Here is a 19,788-nt window from a genome sequence, read left to right on the forward strand (position 1 = left end):
GCATCACCTGCTGTTCAGACACAGACAGATAGGACTGAATTAAAGGTTCTTTTATTTGGCTCTGCCAACAATGCAACCAAAAACCTGACTGAGCTGTAACAGGGCTGAGCACACCTCCCAGTGCCTTTGTGGAGTTGTGTTTTGCATTCCAGGGAAACCACTTACCATAAAACCTTTCAACATTGGCAGACACTTTAAATAACTTCTTAAAACAGCCACAACTTCTTCAATCTACAAATCTTTCCCTAAGGGAAATGACCTGAACCTTGTCAGAAATGTTCCTGCAAGGTTGGGATTGGCGGCATCATCGCTCTCCTGTTGCTCATCCTTTCCCACAGGCTGAGCTTGTAGGGTGTCAGCCTCAAAATGTGGGTGCAGCTGACACTCCTGGCCAGGCTCTGCCACCCCCAAGCCCTCTCTGTGTCAGCAGTGGTGGTTTCTAACAGCATTGACTGTGTGGTAGAACATTAACTCGTTTGGCAAATGTGAAACTGAGGACTCTCATTAACTCACTGAATTATCAATTCCAGTAACAGAAACAACAACAAAGGAACTTCCCTGAAAGCCAAGGCACTGCAGATCTGTAGGTACTTTCAGTGCCAAGGTGAAGCTCAGCAGAAAGGATGTCTGTTCTCAACCTACACCAAATATTGCAGTAGGATTGTGTTTCAGAGCAGCCTTGGGGTGGTTGAAGGGGCAAAGCTGAAGGGACACCCCTATTTCTTGGTCTTCCTTACTGCTCCTCTGACATCCTGCGTAATAACTTTCAAGATTTTATCAATTTTGGCTTTTGACAGTGCCTTCCTGATGTACCACACTTTGTCCCAGACAGAGTACAGTGACTTGGGAGACAGGTAAAGAGGGTGGTTGTCATCCAGCATGTCTGCTGGCCTCCTCCTGGCATACTCCTTGTAACTGGAGACCGGGCAGTTCTCTGGATCCTCAGGCTTGGCAAAGAGCCGTGGGTTTAGCTCCCCTTCATTTCCCTCAGGGTTCAGATCATCCTTCCACTCCAAGTACTCCACCTCTCCTTTGGTCTTCCTCAGCACCACCTGTCCCCAGTACAGCTGGTGGGCCTGGTGGTGGGTGTTTGCCCCAAACCCCCTAATGAGGTTGGTGAATACAAGGTGCAACAAGCCCTGAGGGTTCGTCTTGCTTAAAATTCCCTTCTCAAGAAGATTTGCCACATCTTCACCTGTCAGGTTCTCCACAACATTCCACTCTTCCTTCTTCTTTTGAAACAGATAATGATGTTTTAATTTATAGGCTTCCTGAGAGGCCTTGAACTCTGGCCCTCTCAATATGCTGTACTGGTAGTTGTGCTGCTGGAGGTACCTGTTGATGCTGCACCGGAAGGTGTTTAAGGAATTGGCAGAAAAGTCCATGCCATTCTGTTTTTTGGTAGATGTGAAGAAGGAGAGCAGGTAGTGGTCGAGGTCTGCAGGCGGCAGCCTGTGGATCTTGCGTGTCTCGGAGGGGTGGTGCCCCCTCAGCCACTCTTCAAACACTTTTATGTCTGCAGTGCTATTGTTTTTCTTTTTCTTCTGCTTGTTCAGCACATCTAAAGGACAAGACATAGTTTTGTGGACAGGAAGAATCCACAAAGATCAGTAAAACACAAGGAGATACAGGATAGTGTCTATCTGCTTTCTGGAAGCCATTCTGAGAGGACAGGACTCTCCCAAACCCCTTCCCCTAGAACTCTGGGTCATATTTGTGTTCTCCACAAGACAGCACAACCCAACAGTGCCCAGCTCTCCAGGGAAAGTTGGGTCTCTCTCCCTTGGCAGCTGGCCCTGCTCACTGCCATACAGGGAAATTTCCCTTTCACCATGAAATAAAAGCATGAACCAAAGGTTGGGGTGGATGGTGAGGGAGAACAAACAGGTGAGTAAAAGTCTACTATGATTTTGTTTAAAGGATTGCCAGGATTCCAGTTGGGCTCTCTCTCAAGTTGCCATGGCAATCCCACATCCACCCAGTTCGATGTAGCATGAGAAATGAATTCTTTGGATTGCTGGAAAGCTCCATCTGCTCGCCTGTGACTCGTCCAGGGCTGAGGTGATGGAAAAGGGCTCATGAGCCAACACCTAGAACCCTTTTTGCACCAGGTTCTTTCTTACAGGCTTAGCTGTCATCCTGAAAGACTGATGGCTGCCCCACTTTTTTGGGGTTTTAGCCTGTTTTGTACTGGCTGCTCCAGGTGCAGAGAGGAACAGCTCATGAATCAATAATGCTGAGGCCTCCTCTGAGCCATGAGCCAGTTACCTTGGCAGAAACAGCTACTACAGACATTCCCAGAAGAATTCCCAGTCCCTTCACATGACACATGATGTCAGTTATGAAAATAGTAAAATACTGCTCCCAAACCCCAACTGTGGCAGTTTGTGTGGTTATGGCTCCACAAGGAACAACAACCCCTAAGCCTTTTCAGGACCAGCCCTGGTGCTGTAAATACATCCCAGGCAGACCCCAAATGCTGCCTCAGCAACCTCTACCCTTCACAAGGACATGCCCAGGCCCCTGTGCTGCAGGACAGCACATACAAAAATCTTAATTCTTGAAAGGACTAAAGCAACGTGTGGAGTCCTGCATTTCCTATGCAGGACTGACAACTCTGCTGCCACTGGCAGCACTGGGAAGTTTTGCCACTGGCCTTGGTGCAGCCAGAGCTTTGGCCACAATTTCTCTGCATTATTTCCTCTTGTTTTTTTCTCTTGAGACCTGAGTTCCCTGCTCCAGCTCCAGTTTCCCACAGGGACTCTCTCAAGTACAACCAACGTACTGTGTGGGGGTACTGGCTAAAGTGGAAGACCAAAGTATTCAAACTGGGATGTTGGGGCTGGGGCACAGCCAAGAACACCTTTGGGTACCCCCAGAGAAGGGCATTCCCTACAAAAGCACCAATTCCTTTAGGCAGGGAGCTTTATAGTCCCCTCAAGCAGAAACAGGAGTGCCCCAAATCCAAGAGATTTCCTTGGATGCTGCAGTACAGATCTTGGCAGTGATGTGAACTCCTTGGATATTTTGGGAAAGTGATTAATGGAACACCCCCACACCCCTGCAGGCACAGAACTCCACGCTGCCTTACCTCCATTTAAGGCTGCAGGTGGATGTGTCTCTGGACTCTGGAAGGCTGAAGAACAAGGTGTCTGCTCAGATCCTGATGTCTCACTGTCCTCACCCACGTTCTCAGCACCATCCCCACTGGAGCCCATTCCCAGTGTGCCACACTCTGAAGGGCTCAGCTGGAGATGTTGCTGAACAGCAGCAGTGGCTTGGAGCTCAAAGAACATCACTGAGGGCGGTGATTCAGGCTGGGCCTTGGCTTCAGTGCTGGGGACAGGAAGGGGTTTGGGACATCCCTTTGGTGCTGCTGACCCTGGGAGGCTCCTTGCTCTGGAAGCATCAGCCACGGGCCCTGCAGCAGTGGAGGGAGCCAGCCTCAGGATGTTCCTGCTCAGATCCTCTGAGCTGCTGACAGGATCCTGCAGAATGTAGGCACGGGCTAGGGGTGGCTTTGCTGTAGGGGCAAAGGCAGTTTTTTGGGAGGCTGTTGGCTGGTGCAATGCCATCTCCTGGCAGTGGTGCATCTGCAACTTCTCAGCAGATGGCTCTGACACATTGTCCTGGCTGATTCTGTCTCCTTTGTTGTCTTCATCTGCCTCACACTGCTCTTCATCAGAGATAACGATCTCTGTGTCTTTGTACCTTTTGGACTTCACATCCTGTTCACCAGTCTGGACTCTACTACCAGACATGGAGAAGTGCTGCTCTGCTGCAGAGAATTTGGCTTTCCTGCTATTTTGACTCCCCTTGGGCTCATTATTCCTTGTGTAGGGGCTGTCAGCCTTCTGCTCAGTGACCCCCTGGGATCTGCCACACGACCCTGTGCTCCCAGGATCTTCTTGGTCCACCCCAAAAGAGGATGGGGTCAGCCTGAGCTTCTTTTCCTCAAAGCTGGATTCTCTTGCCAAAGACTCAGAAGACAGGAGCCTCCTTCTCCCTCCTACAGCCTCAGTCACTTCTTCACCTGTGTTGTGTGACTTCCCACAGTGCCAGTGGTAGGCATGTCCAGCTCTGCACATCCACAGCACAGCGTTGTCACTGCTCACATGATCTGTGTTCTGCATAAATTCCAGGCCTGGGATCTGATTGCAGATGGTGCCATGAGTGTGTGCCCAGATCACAAGGTTGGAGAGATCTGCTTGCAGGGAACTGGTACTGCTGCACCCTCTGTCACTGGTGCTCTCACTCTGTAAAGGTGTTGGAGAGAACATGGGTGAGAGAGAAGCAGACAAGAGCAGTCCTTGGGGCTCTTTCTGTCCCTCCCCAGCAGTGCAATAATTCTAGACCAGCAATCACATCTCAGGACTCCTTTTAAAAATCAATTTGTTCTTTCTTTCTTGTCTGTGCTATCATTTATGCCATAACAGAACACTCACCATGCTGCTGCTTTCTGTCTCACTGAGCCTTCTCTCAGGTGGGGATCAGTAAGTGATGCTTTGAGTGGCCTTTCTCTCTCAGAACCTGAAAGGATCATCACATGTGTGTGCTATATACATAGAGAAGTGTTTATGTATATATATAAAACCCTGACCAGAAGATACAACTGAATTTCTCCATGCTCAGCCCACTGCAGAGCTGTGCCCTCCCTGGGGTGAGCTCCCACTGCACTCCCAGGAACTCTACACACAAAACCTGCCTGGGGTAAATATTTGCAGGATCAGCCTCTGCAACATCAACGGAATGGAAACTAAATATAAACACTGAAAATAAAATTTTACAAACTGAACTCTGCAAGCCATTCCTTCAGCACTCTGGGGCTGGCAAGCTCTGTGTCTCTAAGTGCTGACCTGCAGAGAGAGGACAAGGAATAGTGAGGCTGCTTCAGCCTGACATCCTCTGACTTTGCAAACAGGAACAAGAGGCAGTTTCCCAACTGAAGGACTTGCACATGCAACTTGTGTTTATATTAGAGACTAAATCTGAAACTCTCCCATCTGGGAGTCTGGAAGGCTCCGTGCAGCAGCCTGGAAGTCATTCCTGTGTCACAGGGGACATGTAGCATGCCCTCAGCCCCACAGCAGCCCAGGAGCCATCGCTGACACCACACCCTCACATCTCAGTCCATGGTTAATTAAAAGCTTTGCAATCAGTGATGGGAAAAGAGGCAAGGCTGAAAACACTGGAACCTTGTCAAAAGTGGTTCTTTGAGCAGTTCTGGCTACACAGAGCTCAGCTCTTGGGGAGAACAGGCCCTGACTGGTGGTGTGTGAGCACGTGCTGCTGAGAGCACACCTGAGCACACCTGAGCACACCTGAGCACACCTGAGCAGGCACAGGAGCTCCAGCCCTGGGACTCCTGCTCTCCCAGAGAGCTGGGCAACGTGGGAGAAGCCCATCCCAGCTGTAGGGCTGCTCTGCAATCCATGAACTCAGTGCTTGCCCACAGGGGTGGATCTCAGGAGTCTGGCAGTCAGAGGGTGAGGGTGAAGGCTGCCTGAGGTGCAAATTGAGGGTGAAGCCAACAGCACAGGGGCAGGAATGGCTGTGAGTGCTGTGCCCATCCAGCACAGCCCAACACACTGGCTCTCCTGCCCAAAGGGAACAGCTCACACCTCTCACAGGTGCCAGCTGACCAGGAGCTGCTCCCTTCAGGGTGAGCCTGCAGCACAGCACACAGCTCCTTGCTGCACTTCCATCAATCCATATGTTCCTTCCTAATGATAGCACAGATAATTTTAGCCCAAATGCTTGGCTGATGCACGTGCCAGCATGTGGAATGTGCAAAGGCGGGATTGACTGAGAATTTTTTACTGAAATCTGCTGCTGCTTTAACAAAAAAAATCAGATAATAAAAGCCTTTTTTGGAAGCAGCAAATGCAATCTGAGCTCCTGATGTTAATCAAGGCCTTGTATGGGATCTACTGTTCCTGTGAGCTCACTCCTGATGAACCTGGGCAAACAGGGCAGGGAGTCACCTCCAATGGCCATTTCAGTGCCCTGACCCCTCACAGGCTCTGCCCAAGCTTCTCCCCAGAGGTGTTTGACCTCCTCAGGCCAGGGCAGCTCACAGCCTGCTCCCACTGAGCCCTCCCTACAAGCTGAACTTGGGGCAGAACCATTTTCCCTCCTGAAGCAAAAGAGAATTTCATCTTCGAGTTCAGCCTGTGCAATTCCCTGAAAGGGCTGAGCCATTCAGACAGACTCAAAGGAACTTCCATGCCAACAATCTGGTGCCTTCAGTCAGTGTGGGAAAAGGTAACAGGAACGGGAAGCTCCCAATGGTCACAGGGCCACAAAATCACTGACTTGGCAGATGAACATCTTGATCCCTATCACAGGCCCCTGCCAATGGAATGCTTTTATCTCCCCTTATCTCCAGGCACATGTCTTCCTCTTCCTGATCTCTTTGAAAGAAAAGCCTTTTATTCTTCCCTTGCTGTTTAGTTCCCAGCACAGGTTCTGGAGCTCAGCTACAGACCCCTCAGGCTGCTGTGACCCTCAGACTTCCAGCAGCTGAGATTCCCTCAAAGGAATGCCAAGTGGAATCAGCGTGGATTCACAGTCACAGCTGAGTGAGAAAAATGACCACTGTCCTTCCCCCAAAGGCTCAACTGGCATAGGTGAATTCCCTTTGAATAATAAAAATCCATCTTGATCTTTGCCACAGTTTTTACCTGCAACCCTGGGGAAGGGTCTGGGCTTAGAGTTTGGGGCTTTTTGCTTGTTTTGGAGCCTTGTGCCTGATTCAGTGTCTGTGTGGCCGGGAGTGATGTTGTGGGTTAATCCTCTTTCCAGGAGAGGCTCCCATCTGATAATGGACACTGTGTACAGGACCCACACCTTTCTGCAGGAAAACAGGACATTCCAGAGCTGTACAGTAAAGGATTTTATTTTTTTTTTTTAACCCACAGGGAATTCAGTCTACTGCTAAAACCTGCAGTTAGGTAAATTCAGGCTCACTCATGGAAAAAATAAAGTTGGGAGCTTTTTTGGTTTGGGGTTTTTTGTTGGTTTTTTTTGGGGGGGGGTTTGTTTGGTTGGTTGGTTGGTTGGTTGGTTTTGGAGTTTTTTGGGGGGTTAGTGTTTTTTTTGGGTTTTGTTTTTTTTTTTTTTTTTGTTTGTTTGCTTGTTTGTTTTTGGTTTTTTGGGATTTGGTTTTTTTGGGGGTTTTTGGATTGGTTTTTTGGGGGGTTTTTTTTGGTGTTTTTTTTTTAATCTACAAGGTTTGGCTTTCTCAGGCCCTGCTCTGCACAGCTTTCCAGGCCTCAGTGCTGTGGGTACTGATTTTACCTCTGTATTCCAGAAAATGTGGCCAGGTAATTTCACAAGAGTCTCCAGCACTTCAGGGGAGACTGAACTTTGAGCTGGACTGAAACATGGAAGCTCAAAAAAAGCTTTTTTTTTTTTTGTTTTAACACTTTATGTTTGTCCTTTGAGTCCTTGGTGGCGGGGGGAGAGCAAACTCAGCACTTTCTGAGATTTATCCTCCTCTAAGCTCTGTCAGACACAGAGTGACCTGAGATTGTCACCACTGGGATCTTCCCCTCTCCCCCTCCCAGGTGTGCTGAAGGCCTGAACCCATAAAACAGACACAGCCTTGTGCAAACAGGAGCACTACATAAAGGCATTAATTTGGAGGCACTAAAAGCCCTTTGCCCCCCGTGTCCTTGTCCCATTGCCCTGTGACAGCCCTGCCTGGTGCCTCTCACGGCCTCCAGCGCCTGTTTTGCAGATTAGAACCTGGGACATGCACCCAGAGCCAGAGAATTGGAGAGCTCTGACTTCCCTGCTCCAGATAAGACAGTGCAGGAAACTGCAACAATCCTGTTAGGAAAACAACAGGATACAGAAGAGCAGAGCTTAAACTTGACTCCTGCCCCCTTGGGAAGCCCTCCCTGGAGGTGAGGGGAGCTGGGACAGCCCCCAAACACACGTGTGGGGCACTGCCAGAGCACGGAGGCACTGCTGGGGCTGTGTCAGGGCAGGAAGGGCTGAAGCTGCACTCAAACACATCTGGCTGCAGCACAGGAGCTGAGTGGAGCAGCTGCAGCTCATGGCTGCCAGAATTCATGGGGCTTGTCCCACCCTCCTCAGCAGGAGCCCAGGGGATGGAGCCATCATTTCCTAACAAATTGGTTTTCCCGTTCTCTACGTTGTTTGTTTGCCTCCTCATCTGCCCTGTACAAGAATCTTCTGAGCACCTCTTCAGCTCTCTTCCTGCTTGCCCACATCCTTCCAGCAGCCCCCTCCTGCCCTGCTTGCAGAAATACAATTCCCAGGATCCATCCTGTACTTGCTCCAGGGCACCATGCCTCCATTTTGAGAGAGGCTCCCACAAAATCCCGCCGGGAGTGTCTGTGGAGGGCAGGATCTGACTGCAGGCACCAAGAGGGAGACAGACCCTGCTGGCAAACACTGCCCTCCAGCACCACATTCCTTAAACAAGACTTATTTTTTGTTCAAAGACTCGGACATCACTTTTTCCCTGAGTTCTAATTATCTCTGCTCCTGAGGGGCTGAGTTCCAGAGCCACTGGCCTGGGATGCAACTGTGAGCACTAAATCAAGGCCTCTGAAAAATCCAAATAAATCCAAAAATCTAATAAAAGCCATGGGCAGCTGACACAGCACTGCCTGGGCCACCAAACAGGGATCAGCCACCAAACCAGCCTGGGGAAGGGAAAAAAAAATTCATTGGAAACCATGAACTTCTATTAATAGGAGCTCACGTTGTATTTCCCAGGAGGAAGTTGGAAAGCTGCAATCAGCAATGGCCAAATCTGTGACCTGGGCAGGAAATGCTGCAGTGTCACTGTCACAGTGTCAAGGTGGAGTCTGGGGGCACTTCACACCTGTGCCAGTGCCCTGGGGGTGTCACCCTGATTTTTTAAGATTTTCTAAGCCTTCTGATGTTCACATTCTCGTAACAAACTTTCTCACATGCTTCCTGTAAATAACTTATTATTCTTTTATGGAAGAGAAATTTGATGGACTGTTGGTTTGTCCAGTGCCATTGCAGAGGTGGCACTGTCACCCTCCAATCCACTGTCACTTTTGGAAAACTGTAAATGTTGGAGTCAGAAATTAAACTTCCTTTTCTTCACCTTGAGAGCAGCACCGTGTTGTTTCTGCTCTCGGGGTTTGTCGCCAAGCACCGGGCACCGGGTGGCTCCGGTACCTCCCCCTTTGCTCCTCCCGGTTCTGCCGCGTTGGAGCGTGCCGGGCTCGCCAATCACCCGGGAACGACGTGGAACGGGAATCCTTTTGTTCCTGCTCCCCGCGGCCGGAGCTGCCCGGTACCGGCAGGGGGAGCTCGGTCCCGGTACCGGCAGGAGGAGCTCGGCTCCGGTACTGGAGCCGAGCGGTATCAGAGAGCTCACCAATTAAATATTAAAACTTCTAAAGGATATTGAGGTTTTTTTGTGCGCTCAGCCCCGGTACCGGAAGGGCGAGCTCGGCTCCGGTACCGGCAGAGGGAGCTCGGTCCCGATACCGACAGGGGGAGCTCGGTCCCGATACCGGCAGGAGGAGCTCGGCTCCGGTACCGACAGGGGGAGCTCGGTCCCGATACCGGCAGGAGGAGCTCGGCTCCGGTACCGACAGGGGGAGCTCGGTCCCGATACCGGCAGGGGGAGCTCGGCTCGGTCCCGGCAGGGGGAGCTCGGTCCCGGTACCGGCAGAGGGAGCTCGGCTCCGGTACCGGCAGGAGGAGCTCGGCTCCGGTCCTGGCAGGGGGAGCTCGGTCCCGGTACCGGCAGGGGAAGCTCGGTCCCGGTACCGGCAGGGGGAGCTCGGTCCCGGCAGGGGGAGCTCGGTCCCGGTACCGGCAGGGGGAGCTCGGTCCCGGCAGGGGGAGCTCGGTCCCGGTACCGGCAGGGGGCGCTCAGCCCCCGGTGCTCGCCCCGGCCCCGCCGGGAGCGGCAGCCCCGCAGCACCGGGGGGCAGGGCCGGGAGGAGCGAGTCCCCGGGCCGGGCTCGGTCCGTGCTGCTCCACCGGGACCAAAAGCCAAAGCGAACAGCCGGGACTGAGAGGGGAGGGCGCAAATGGTGTTTTGTTTAATTCTCAGGAAGTTTATTGCGGTTTTTTACATTTCTGAGCAGCCTTTTAAAGTTTAACTAAAAATCATCGTGTGACACAAGGTGCTTCGTCAACCATCTGCTAAACTGAACGGAACCAATCCAATCCAAGCCAAACCCACAGAGCACTGCTGGGAACAGGACACAGCAGCCAGAGTTTCACCCCAGTTTTGGGGCTGGCACCAGACCCTGTCCCCTGCTGTCCCACCTGCCCACAGAGCAGAGCTCACGTTCCCCCAGCATGCTCTGGCTGGAGTGTGGCAGCAATTTGTTATTAAATAGCATTTGTGGTCGATCTGTGACTTGTAATTAGATGTAATTGCTCACAATGGGACATGGTAACCTACTTCTTTTGCAATACAAACCATCTTTAGTGACTGACACCTCAGCTCCTTCCTACCCCTGTCTAAAGCCTCTGAAATTGAGGTGACTCAGCCTGGGGTGCAGGACTCATCTCACCAGCACCAGGCAAACACTCACGTTCGCTTCTGCACCCCAGGTGTTTCCAGAGGTTCGCTGGGGTGTGATGGGAAATGGCTCCTGGAGGCAGGAAAAAACACTGCTGGTAACAGTGTTGGTAACAAAGTACCTTGCAGGGAGGGGAAGCTCCCTGGCTGTGGGATGGCTCCTTCCAGTCCCTGCTGGATCTCTGCCACGGGGAGCACAAAGGGAGCCCCAAGTTCAACATCCCCCTGAGCAGCACGCCAGGGTTTTGGCCACAGGCTCCCTGGTGATGCCATCAGTGAGACTTAGAGGCTCCCACCTTTGGAGGCTTGGCTCCTGCTCAATTTTCTACTCTGCCCTCGTTTTGCCGTGCCCCCTGCCTCCCTTACCTGCTCCAAGGTCAGGCAGGCAGCCTCCCACAGAGCAGAGCACTGCCCAAGGACAGGATCTCATCCAGGGCACAGGGCAGCCTAGGAGAGAGGGGAGACAGGTGTTTGTTAGGAAAGGGAACTCAGAGCCAGCTGCCAGTCCCTGGGATGGGGTGGAAGCTGTGAGCAAAGCTCTCTGTCCTGAGAGCCCTTGGCTTGGTTGGGCTCTGAGTGGCCACCAGGACCAGCAGGGTCTGGAGATTGCTGTCCCCCACTCCCTGAGAGCCTTAGAGATAAAAACCCCACAGCTGGATGGTCCTTTGGACAAGAAACACACACTTGGCCTTGGATCCAGGAGAGCTGCAGCTGTAACACCCTGCCCAGAGCATGAGGAGGAGCAAACCAAGCAACTCCACTCAACAGATTCCACAGAAACCAGAGCCAAGGGGTGGTTTGGATCTGGAGTCCTCAGCTGAAAGTGTCCCTGAGGGAAGGATTCTGAGAACTGATTTCCACCTGCTGCAGAAGGAACCTGTCATCTTGCACTACGGAACAAAGTAATTTCTCAATAAATAAAGTATTGTCATGTATTTTTTTGAGCCCTGACCTTCAAGTAAGAAAATGTAGCTGAACTGCAATACTGCAACTACAAATGTAACCCCTCAGGAGGCAACTTAGCTCCACAGGGAGAGTGAGTGAGCTCATGGAAACGCTCCCCTGGCTGAAGGTGCAGGTAGTGCCTGCACACGAGGCAGCCAGGAGTGACACATCCCCAACTTCCAGACCTGCTGCCAGGCACTGGGAGCCTCTTTTGGGCTGTGGTGATGCTGGTTTTACCCAAAACCAGGAATTCAGTGCTGTGGTGCACACAGAACTGATGGCTGTGCCCACAAGGAGCCCCTGTGCCTGTGTTCTGGGGATGCTGGGGCCCCATGAGACAGCTTAGCACAGGCTCCTGTCATTGTCACTGCCTTGGTATCAGAGAGCTCACCAATTAAATATTAAAACTTCTAAAGGATATTGAGTTTCTTTTTGTTCCTTTGGCATGGCCAGTGTTCTCAGTTCTCCCTGACTTCACATGCTGCATCTTCCTGCCTTCATGTTCTTTTAATGCTTTATTTCATACTCCAGCAGGCTTCCTTCACCTCCTGTCTCTCACAGGGAGCATCTGCTGTACAATGCAGTCCAGGAGACAGCATTTAGGGAGCAGGCTGCTCACCCAGACCCCAGACCACAATCAAACCCCCAATTCCATGGTTCTGCACACAGGCTGTTGTGTCCCTTCATACACTTCCACCCAGTTTGATCCAGAGTGCTTTGGCTTTGAGTCTGCAATCACAAAGTGAGATTCCTGAACACTTTTCACCATCTGAAGCATGAGCAAACCTTCACACCATGAAAGCAAAAGCCCTTTAACCATAGAGCAAGGCTTCCCTGAGCTGTTCCAGTGCACAACATCCTTTGGGAACATACGGGCCAGCAACCACACGAGATGCCCACAGCATAACTACAGTACTGACAAACCAGTTGAGCCTCAGCAGCTGCCTCTGGGAAGGTTTCATTCATGCCCAGCACTGCCTTTTAAACTTGAGTGCCACTGGAACAAACACATCTTTGATCCAAGTAGGAAATAATTTGAAGCTTTGTGTTTAATAGAGCTGCAGCCCTGGGGAAATGATGTCGATCTTGGCTGGGATGACAATGGGGCTCATGGCAGGCACAGAGCATGGCTGTCCCCATCCTCTCTGGGCACAGAGCGTGGCTGTCCCCACCCTCTCTGAGCCAGCTGTGTTTGGACATCTTTGTTCTTGACTCAGCGTGGAAACAAGCTGCGCAGCCGAGGCTCCTGAACTGCCATGTGTGGCACCAAAAGACAGATTTGGGGAAAGGGGGAGCAGGATTTGGGCAATCCCTCCTGTCCTCTTGTTCCTTCTGTGTTTGGAGTCTCTCATGTCCCACTCAGCTCCAGGGGAACCACACGCAGCACAGATTAGGGGGTGCAAACACAAACATGGAGGAACACAGGGGCAGTACTGGGCTGTACACACCTGTGTGATCTGCCTGCCCTGGGGACACACACACCTCCTTTTATACTGTGGACACCTCTTCAAATGTTGCTGCCATTTCTACCTGTAAAATCCTGTGTTCAGAGCAGGGAGCAAGCAGCAGGCAGGCTCCACACCCCAGGGAGCATCCTTGGATGCTCTGCAGGTGCCTCTCTGTCAGGGCCCTTTTTCATTTAAATGACCCGTGCTCAGACTGGGACATTCTCCTGTCTGGAATCATCTGGCATCTGTGCCGTATCCATTTGAATGGCAGATGCAACAGGAGACACCTGTGGACAGAGGGGCAGAGCTAAGGTTTCAGGAACAATCACAGGTGAGGGATGGAGAGGCTGCAGCAATAATGCATGAGCTGCACCTGCCTCCCCTCAGCCCTGCAGCACTGCTCCACCTGCCCTCACTGCTGGGAGAACCAGTACAGCACTGCTAAACTGGGAACACCAGGCTATGGTGTGCTGGGAGAGAAGCAGATCTGGGGGGATGAGTCCTCTCAAAGTCCTGCAGAGCCCCCCATGCTGCAACTCTGGAAATTATTGCTGAGCCCCCTCGAGAGGCTGGTCAGGAAATTGGCATTATCCTTCAGAGGGTCACAAAATCAAATGGTTACAAGGAAGGGAAGGAGCTTCTCAGGCCATTGCTGGGCACAGGGAAGCAACAGGATGGCACTTATCTGTCCCTGCAAACAAAGAAGAAGGAAATGCAGAGCTGGAGCCATGGACAGACAAGCATTTACTTCCCTGCCCTGGGATAGAGGGAGATGTGCTTGGAAGAAGGGTTGTTTGTATAAATAAATGTTCATTCTTGGCAGTGGAATGCAAACTATGCTGAGGGGCTGGAACCAGGCACTCGGGAAAGCTGAGGCCAGAGCAAGGGAGAGACGGAGTGAGGCTGCAGGGAGGAAATTCACATTCATTTTTAGCAACTTGGAGAGGCTCTCGAGCCTGTTTGACATTTTTAATTATGCTGATGCAGAGCCTATTTCAAGGACAAAAAAAGTTAGGATTGCAGGTTAAACAATTAGGAAATTTCACACCAGACAGTGAGGAGCAGTGCTGCCTGGGGGTCTGGAGACTCTCTGAAACACGGGATCATCTTTCAGCCTTTCTAGACAGACGGAATTTGAATGTCTTGCAGAATCCTCGCCCAGGTCAGGAACTCAGAGCATGGCCCTGTAAACCTCTCCTGATGGTATTTTCTGAGAGCACACAGGAGGCAGGAAAGATGAGCCTGAGCTGCTGCTTTCTTTGTCCAGGCATTCCTGCAAGGTTTCTGGAAGGGCAGAAAATCATCCTGCAATGTGGCATCAACTGTGTCAGAGTCTGTAACTTCACAGTGGGAAACGCTGCAACTTCTGGTGCAGAGTGAGCTCAGCTCGATGGTTTCACATCACGGAGTCAGGGCTTGCTTTCCATGCTCAGAAAATGACCTTTTGTCATGCAACCATCCTGACCTCAGGGTCTCAGTTTCCCTGTGTATTCATAGAAAAGAGCTTTACCTGCTTGCTCACCCACTGTTCTCTCTGAAAAACGTGTAAGGACCTTTCCCTGCATTTCAGTTTGGGTGTCAGGGGCCACAGTTGTGGCACTGAAGGGCAGGAGTTGCCTCTTTTGCTGAGCAGAGATGTCAGTTCCCCTTCTCCGAGTCCTGGCACTGTACTGGGGACAGAGGAATGGAATTGGAACCTTTGCCTTCTCTTTGAGATAATGGAAAGTCACAGGGAGGTATCCAGCTTTGGGCATGAATAAATCATTGCAGGTATGAATTATTCAGGGCTCAGCCCTCCACATGTGCTCCATTCAGACTCCAGGGCAGCATCCCTGCTGTGTGGGGGTTTCTTCCCCAACATTCCACGTCTAAGACAAGCTGATGAGTCCAGGTTTTCCAATATGATTAAAAGAATAATTTAAAATCCAGCAGTAAAAAGCTGCTCAAAAGTGCTGTGACAGCTCAGGTTGACATTCCAATGGCCAGGCAATGCCTGAGCTCCAAGAGCTGTCCACAAGTTAGTCACAGGATGGGATGGGAATAAGAAGTGGCTCAGGAAATTGGGAGCACAGGTTGGAGGGGAGAAGTGGAATGATGGGCACAGAATCAATACAGGGACCAACACAACCTTCTGACAGCTTGTGTCTAACACAAAAACACAGGTTTTATCTGGATTTCTCAAATGACAATAAGCAACTTTGGTAGCAACTTAGGGAATAAATCAAAATCTCTGGCTTTGATCTGTGTTGTGAGATCAAGGACTTTGCCTTGTGGCGCTTTTTAAAAATCTTGTTTATTATGAGCTGAAATGGGCTGAATGAAGAGAAAATCTGGTTTGCAGTAACTGGAAGGATGGCAATGTTAGAGTGATGAATTTAATGTCAGAGTCCAAATCATGGACCCTGGGGCCCAGGAGAGGAGGGGCTGCCATGAGCCCCAGGTGCTGCCAGGTGATCTCTGGGGAAGAGAAGGGGTTATAATCAGACCATAGATTAATAAAACCACAGATTCATCAAACCATAGCCTAATCTTCAGCACTCCAACCCCAACGAGGAGGGGAAAAAACTGCTGTGTTGAACAGCCAGGAAATGGCTGCTCAGTCCCGCACAGGAAATGAGTCAGCCCAGAGCATCGGGAGGAGCCGTGGGGACAGGGAAGTGCTGAAATAACATGGAGAAATACAGAAAAAAGCCTCTTGTGTCGTGGACTAAAAAGGAGGAAAGACGTAAAATGTGAGTTCTCGTGATTCTGCTTCAAATTTGAAGTTCATGTAGGTGCTGTAGAAGGGGCACTCAGCACAAGCCATGCCCAGGTGCAGCTCTCCTGCCTTGCAGTGTTTCTCACCTGCTCAGCTCTGGCCCTGCACAGGAGGCCTCACGTTGCTGTGGTGGCAGAGCTGTCACTGACACCCTGCTCAGAGAGCCCACACACGGGTTAGGAATCACAGAATCACAGTCATCCCCTCTTGTGCAGGCCTTTGTAAAAAAATCGGTCTCCAAAACCACTTTTTATTACTGACAGTACATTCAGCTCAATTCCAAACCCATTTATTTACCAGCTACCAGTCAGAACACTCTTTGATAGCACTCCATGCTGCCAAACTCTCGTGGATCAATGGAAGAAACACTCCCCTCATTCAGGCTGTGTCTTGCTCAGAAAGCCACGTGCGTGCAGGTACGAGCTGCACCTCTCCCAGATGCTGGAATCAACACAATGCAGACCAGGAGAGACAGAATTCCAGCTCTCCCACCCCTCCTCCTCCAAGCACCCCAGCTGCAGAGGGACTTTGGGTCCCTCTCCTGGTCCCTTCTCTCAGGCACGAGGAGGGGAGGCCGTGGTGATTTCTGCTGGACTGACAAACCCAAAAGCAGGGATTGTGCTCCTGCTCGGATTCCTCTCCTGCCCTGCACTAACCATTCCCAGAGCGGTGATGTGGCATCATGAACGAGGCACTGAAGAATGTTCTGGCACCATGAGATGCTGCTGAAGCTGCCAATAAGCTTTGAAATAAAACCGCCGTGTTCGCTGAGAGGGCTTGAAAGTAAATAAAAGCCACAGAGAGAAGCAGAAGGATTGGAGACACCCCCTGCTCCTTGGTTTTTTTTTGGGATTACAGTGGTAGCACAGTCATCTGTGAGAGTTCCCTGGTTTAGGGCCTTGCTGGGAATAATGAGGCAGGAGAGGAACTTCCAGGAAAACAATTCACTGGCAGCAGTATCCAGTGTGCTCTGGGGTTTGGGTTCATGAACTGCACCCCTTTTTAGGAAGGTTCTGGTTTTCAAACCCTGGCAGCAGTATCCAGTGTGCCCCGGGGTTTGGGTTCATGAACTGGACCCCATTTAGGAGGGTTCTGGTTTTCAAACCCTGGACTCCCTTTAGGAGGGTTCTGGTTTTCAAACCACTGGCAGACTTATCCAGTGTGCCCCAAGGTTTGGGTTCATGAACTGCAGCTCTGTTTAGGAGGATTCTGGCTTTCAAACCTGGCAGAAATATCCAGTGTGTCCTGGGGTTTGGGTTCATGAACTGCACCCCTGTTTAGGAAGGTTCTGGTTTTCAAACCCTGGTAGCAGTGCCCAGTGTGCCCCAAGGTTTGGGTTCATGAACTGCACCCCTTTTTAGGAAGGTTCTGGTTTTCAAACCCTGGTAGCAGTGCCCAGTGTGCCCCAAGGTTTGGGTTCATGAACTGCACCCCTTTTTAGGAAGGTTCTGGTTTTCAAACCCTGGCAGCAGTATCCAGTGTGCCCCAAGGTTTGGGTTCATGAACTGCACCCCTTTTTAGGAAGGTTCTGGTTTTCAAACCACTGGCAGAAACGTTGGGTGGAAGAGGAAGGAGAAGGGGAAGGGTTTTGCCAGCTTGTGAAGGACAGGGTTGCAAAGAGAAGCGTCCATGACCCCACACGGGCTGGGGAGCTGTGTAACAATACAAAAGGAACAGGCAGGAAAGGGTCCTGCTTGTTTCAGAGAGTTTTTCTTCCCTGCTGGTGAATTAAATGCCAAGAGATAACACATGCAGGAAAGGCTCAAAAAGGGAATAAACTGGGTGTGCCCCAGAGCCCTTCCCGGCAAGAGGAACCAGAGCCAGAACCAGGGTGGGACGTGGGACTCTGCTGTAGGATCATACAAAAGAAGCTGATTCATTTTTTTCCCTTTGCCCTCCTGTTTTTTTGGTTTTTTTTTTTTTTATACAGTCATTTTCATCTGGGTTTGTTTTTCAAAACAAACACAAGGACACACAGGGGCTGGTCCTGCTCCCTGCTGTGTTTTCATATCAAGTGTAATCTTGTTCTTAAAAGCATTTTTTCCCCCTTTGGCCCAGAGAAAACCACAACAGTGTCACTGGTCACTTGTAGTCCCATAGTACCTGAGCAGATGCTGTCTAAAAAATTCTCTTCCTATCGCAGGAAAACGGCTGATATAATGTTGCACAATCATCACTTCTGCAAGGACTGTGGAAAATCAGCGTGAGCTTGCACAAACCCTAAAAAGCCTTTCAAGTCAGATCAAACCTGCAGAGGAAAGGCCTCTGGAAAGGAAAATCAGGAATCCTGTGGTGGAATTTACCTGTTTACTCTGCCAAAGATACCTGAAAAGCACCTGGAATACCTGCACATGCCATAAACTCATCTCAGCAGCTACCAGAAAATCAGACCCTGGCCTGTGATCAGTGATGAGTGTTAATGAATGTTTTCAGTCTTTGTGGGGTGTTCAGGGTACAGAAATACCCCACACTGGAAAAAATAACTCCACAGCATCCTCTACCACCAAAATTCCTTACTTATGGAAGAAACACCTCCATGGGAAACACACCTTAAACCAGGCACAGTCCAAGGGAGCTTGTGTTGGCAGCTAAATTCCTGCTCTCTTTGATCACTTTATCTCTCTGCCTCTCAGCTACGGTGGATCTATAATCTCATCATTTTCCCATTCTTTGCCTCATCGAAGTTGTAAATCTCTTATCTGAGGCAGCAGCTGAGCCTTTCATATGCAGGAGCCAGTGGTTTCAGATGGGTTTAGCTGCCTTCAGCAATAGGTCAGAACGCGTTTTTCCTCAGTTTTAAACTCCACAGGGGCCAAACTGGAAGCCCAGTAACCCAAAGATTCAGGAACCAGAGTTCCCAGCTCCTGGAAAGATCCAAGGCCGAGGGAAGCTGCGTTTCACAGACGGTGATGAGAGTGAAGCAGGCAGGAGATGTCTGATCCTGCCCACTGAATCCCCTGAGCACTGCCCCAGTGAGAAATGAGGGCTCTGGTCAGAGCACCTGGCACAGCAACACGTGTTTGGGAGGAAACAAGACCACTCCACTTCTGAATTCTTCTCTTCCCTACTCACGTGTCAAGTGTGCGCTTGAGAGAGACGCGAGAACGCAAAATGCGTGTCTGTACCTGCCTGACACAAAGCACAAACCTGCCCAGGGATTTCATTTGCACTCTTGTTTTTTAAAACAATTTTCTGAGCCCTCACATACACTGCCGTGTCACAGTCCAGGTGATGGTGTTCTACAGGTTATCACTGGCACAGGTACTTTGGCAAAACTACAAAATATATTCACAGAAAAGCCCTGGGTGGGAAGGCTGGCAGGACAGAGGAGCCTGGCTGAGGGCAGAACGAGAAATTAGCTATAAACTGACCAATTAATCCCCGTGGGAGATGGCAAATGAGGCTCAGAGAATGGGCAACTAGAATTCCCAAGGAGCAAATACTGCATTTAAACAGAGTGTTTAATCCATGGAGCAGTGCTGGGGAGGATCCGAGGGTGCCTGGTCACCCTGCAGGAGCCACAGAAGGATCTCACACAAAGCCACAACATTCTTTTGAAATTCACAAGTGGCCCAGCACTTGTAAAACAAATCTTCCAGAGGCTTGACAAGCCCCAAATCCCTGGAATACACGCGAATCCCTGCACAAGTGAGGCCTACAGGTAACGACCGACATTAAGAGTGACACAAGCCGATCTAATTTGCACTGAACTGCCCCTGACGTGCAAGAGAGCTGGGCACCAAAATCTCACAACCGTACCTGAGCCCCAGACCGGCAGGTACGTTTCACGTCTTACCTCGCAAGCTCTCTCTCTCTCTCACCCTCTGGTAATCTTTATCCTTAAGACATTAACTGCGATCACACACACTCCTGTACTTTAAGCCAGCCCCTGGGCCCTGCGCGACCCCCGAGGGGCACGGCGGGCGGACGCCCCTAAGCCGGGATGGCGGCGGCGCGTGGCTTCCCTGCCCGCCCCCAACATGGCGGCGGCGCCGGGTCTCACAACGTGCACGAGGGGGACCCGCTTGCCCGTACCCAAGATGGCGCCCAGCGCCGTGCCTCCCATGCCCTGCCCCCAATCAAGA

At 50.9% G+C, this 19,788-nt stretch overlaps 1 protein-coding gene across 1 annotated transcript; it reads right to left on the reverse strand.

Annotated features, from left to right (window-relative positions):
* Window positions 1–35: 35 nt before the first annotated feature.
* LOC136566941 (uncharacterized protein KIAA1958 homolog) lies at window positions 36–19,607 on the reverse strand. Its single transcript, XM_066566334.1, has 5 exons — window positions 19,500–19,607; window positions 10,919–10,999; window positions 4,446–4,530; window positions 3,092–4,256; window positions 36–1,561 (listed from the first exon to the last, which is right to left on the reverse strand). Exons 3-5 carry the CDS (start codon window positions 4,446–4,448, stop codon window positions 717–719), a joined length of 2,013 nt encoding a protein of 670 aa, XP_066422431.1. The 5' UTR covers window positions 4,449–4,530; window positions 10,919–10,999; window positions 19,500–19,607; the 3' UTR covers window positions 36–716.
* Between the last annotated feature and the right edge of the window lie 181 nt (window positions 19,608–19,788).

This window comes from Molothrus aeneus, chromosome 27 (genome assembly GCF_037042795.1).
Source record: "Molothrus aeneus isolate 106 chromosome 27, BPBGC_Maene_1.0, whole genome shotgun sequence".
NCBI classification, from domain to species: domain Eukaryota; kingdom Metazoa; phylum Chordata; class Aves; order Passeriformes; family Icteridae; genus Molothrus; species Molothrus aeneus.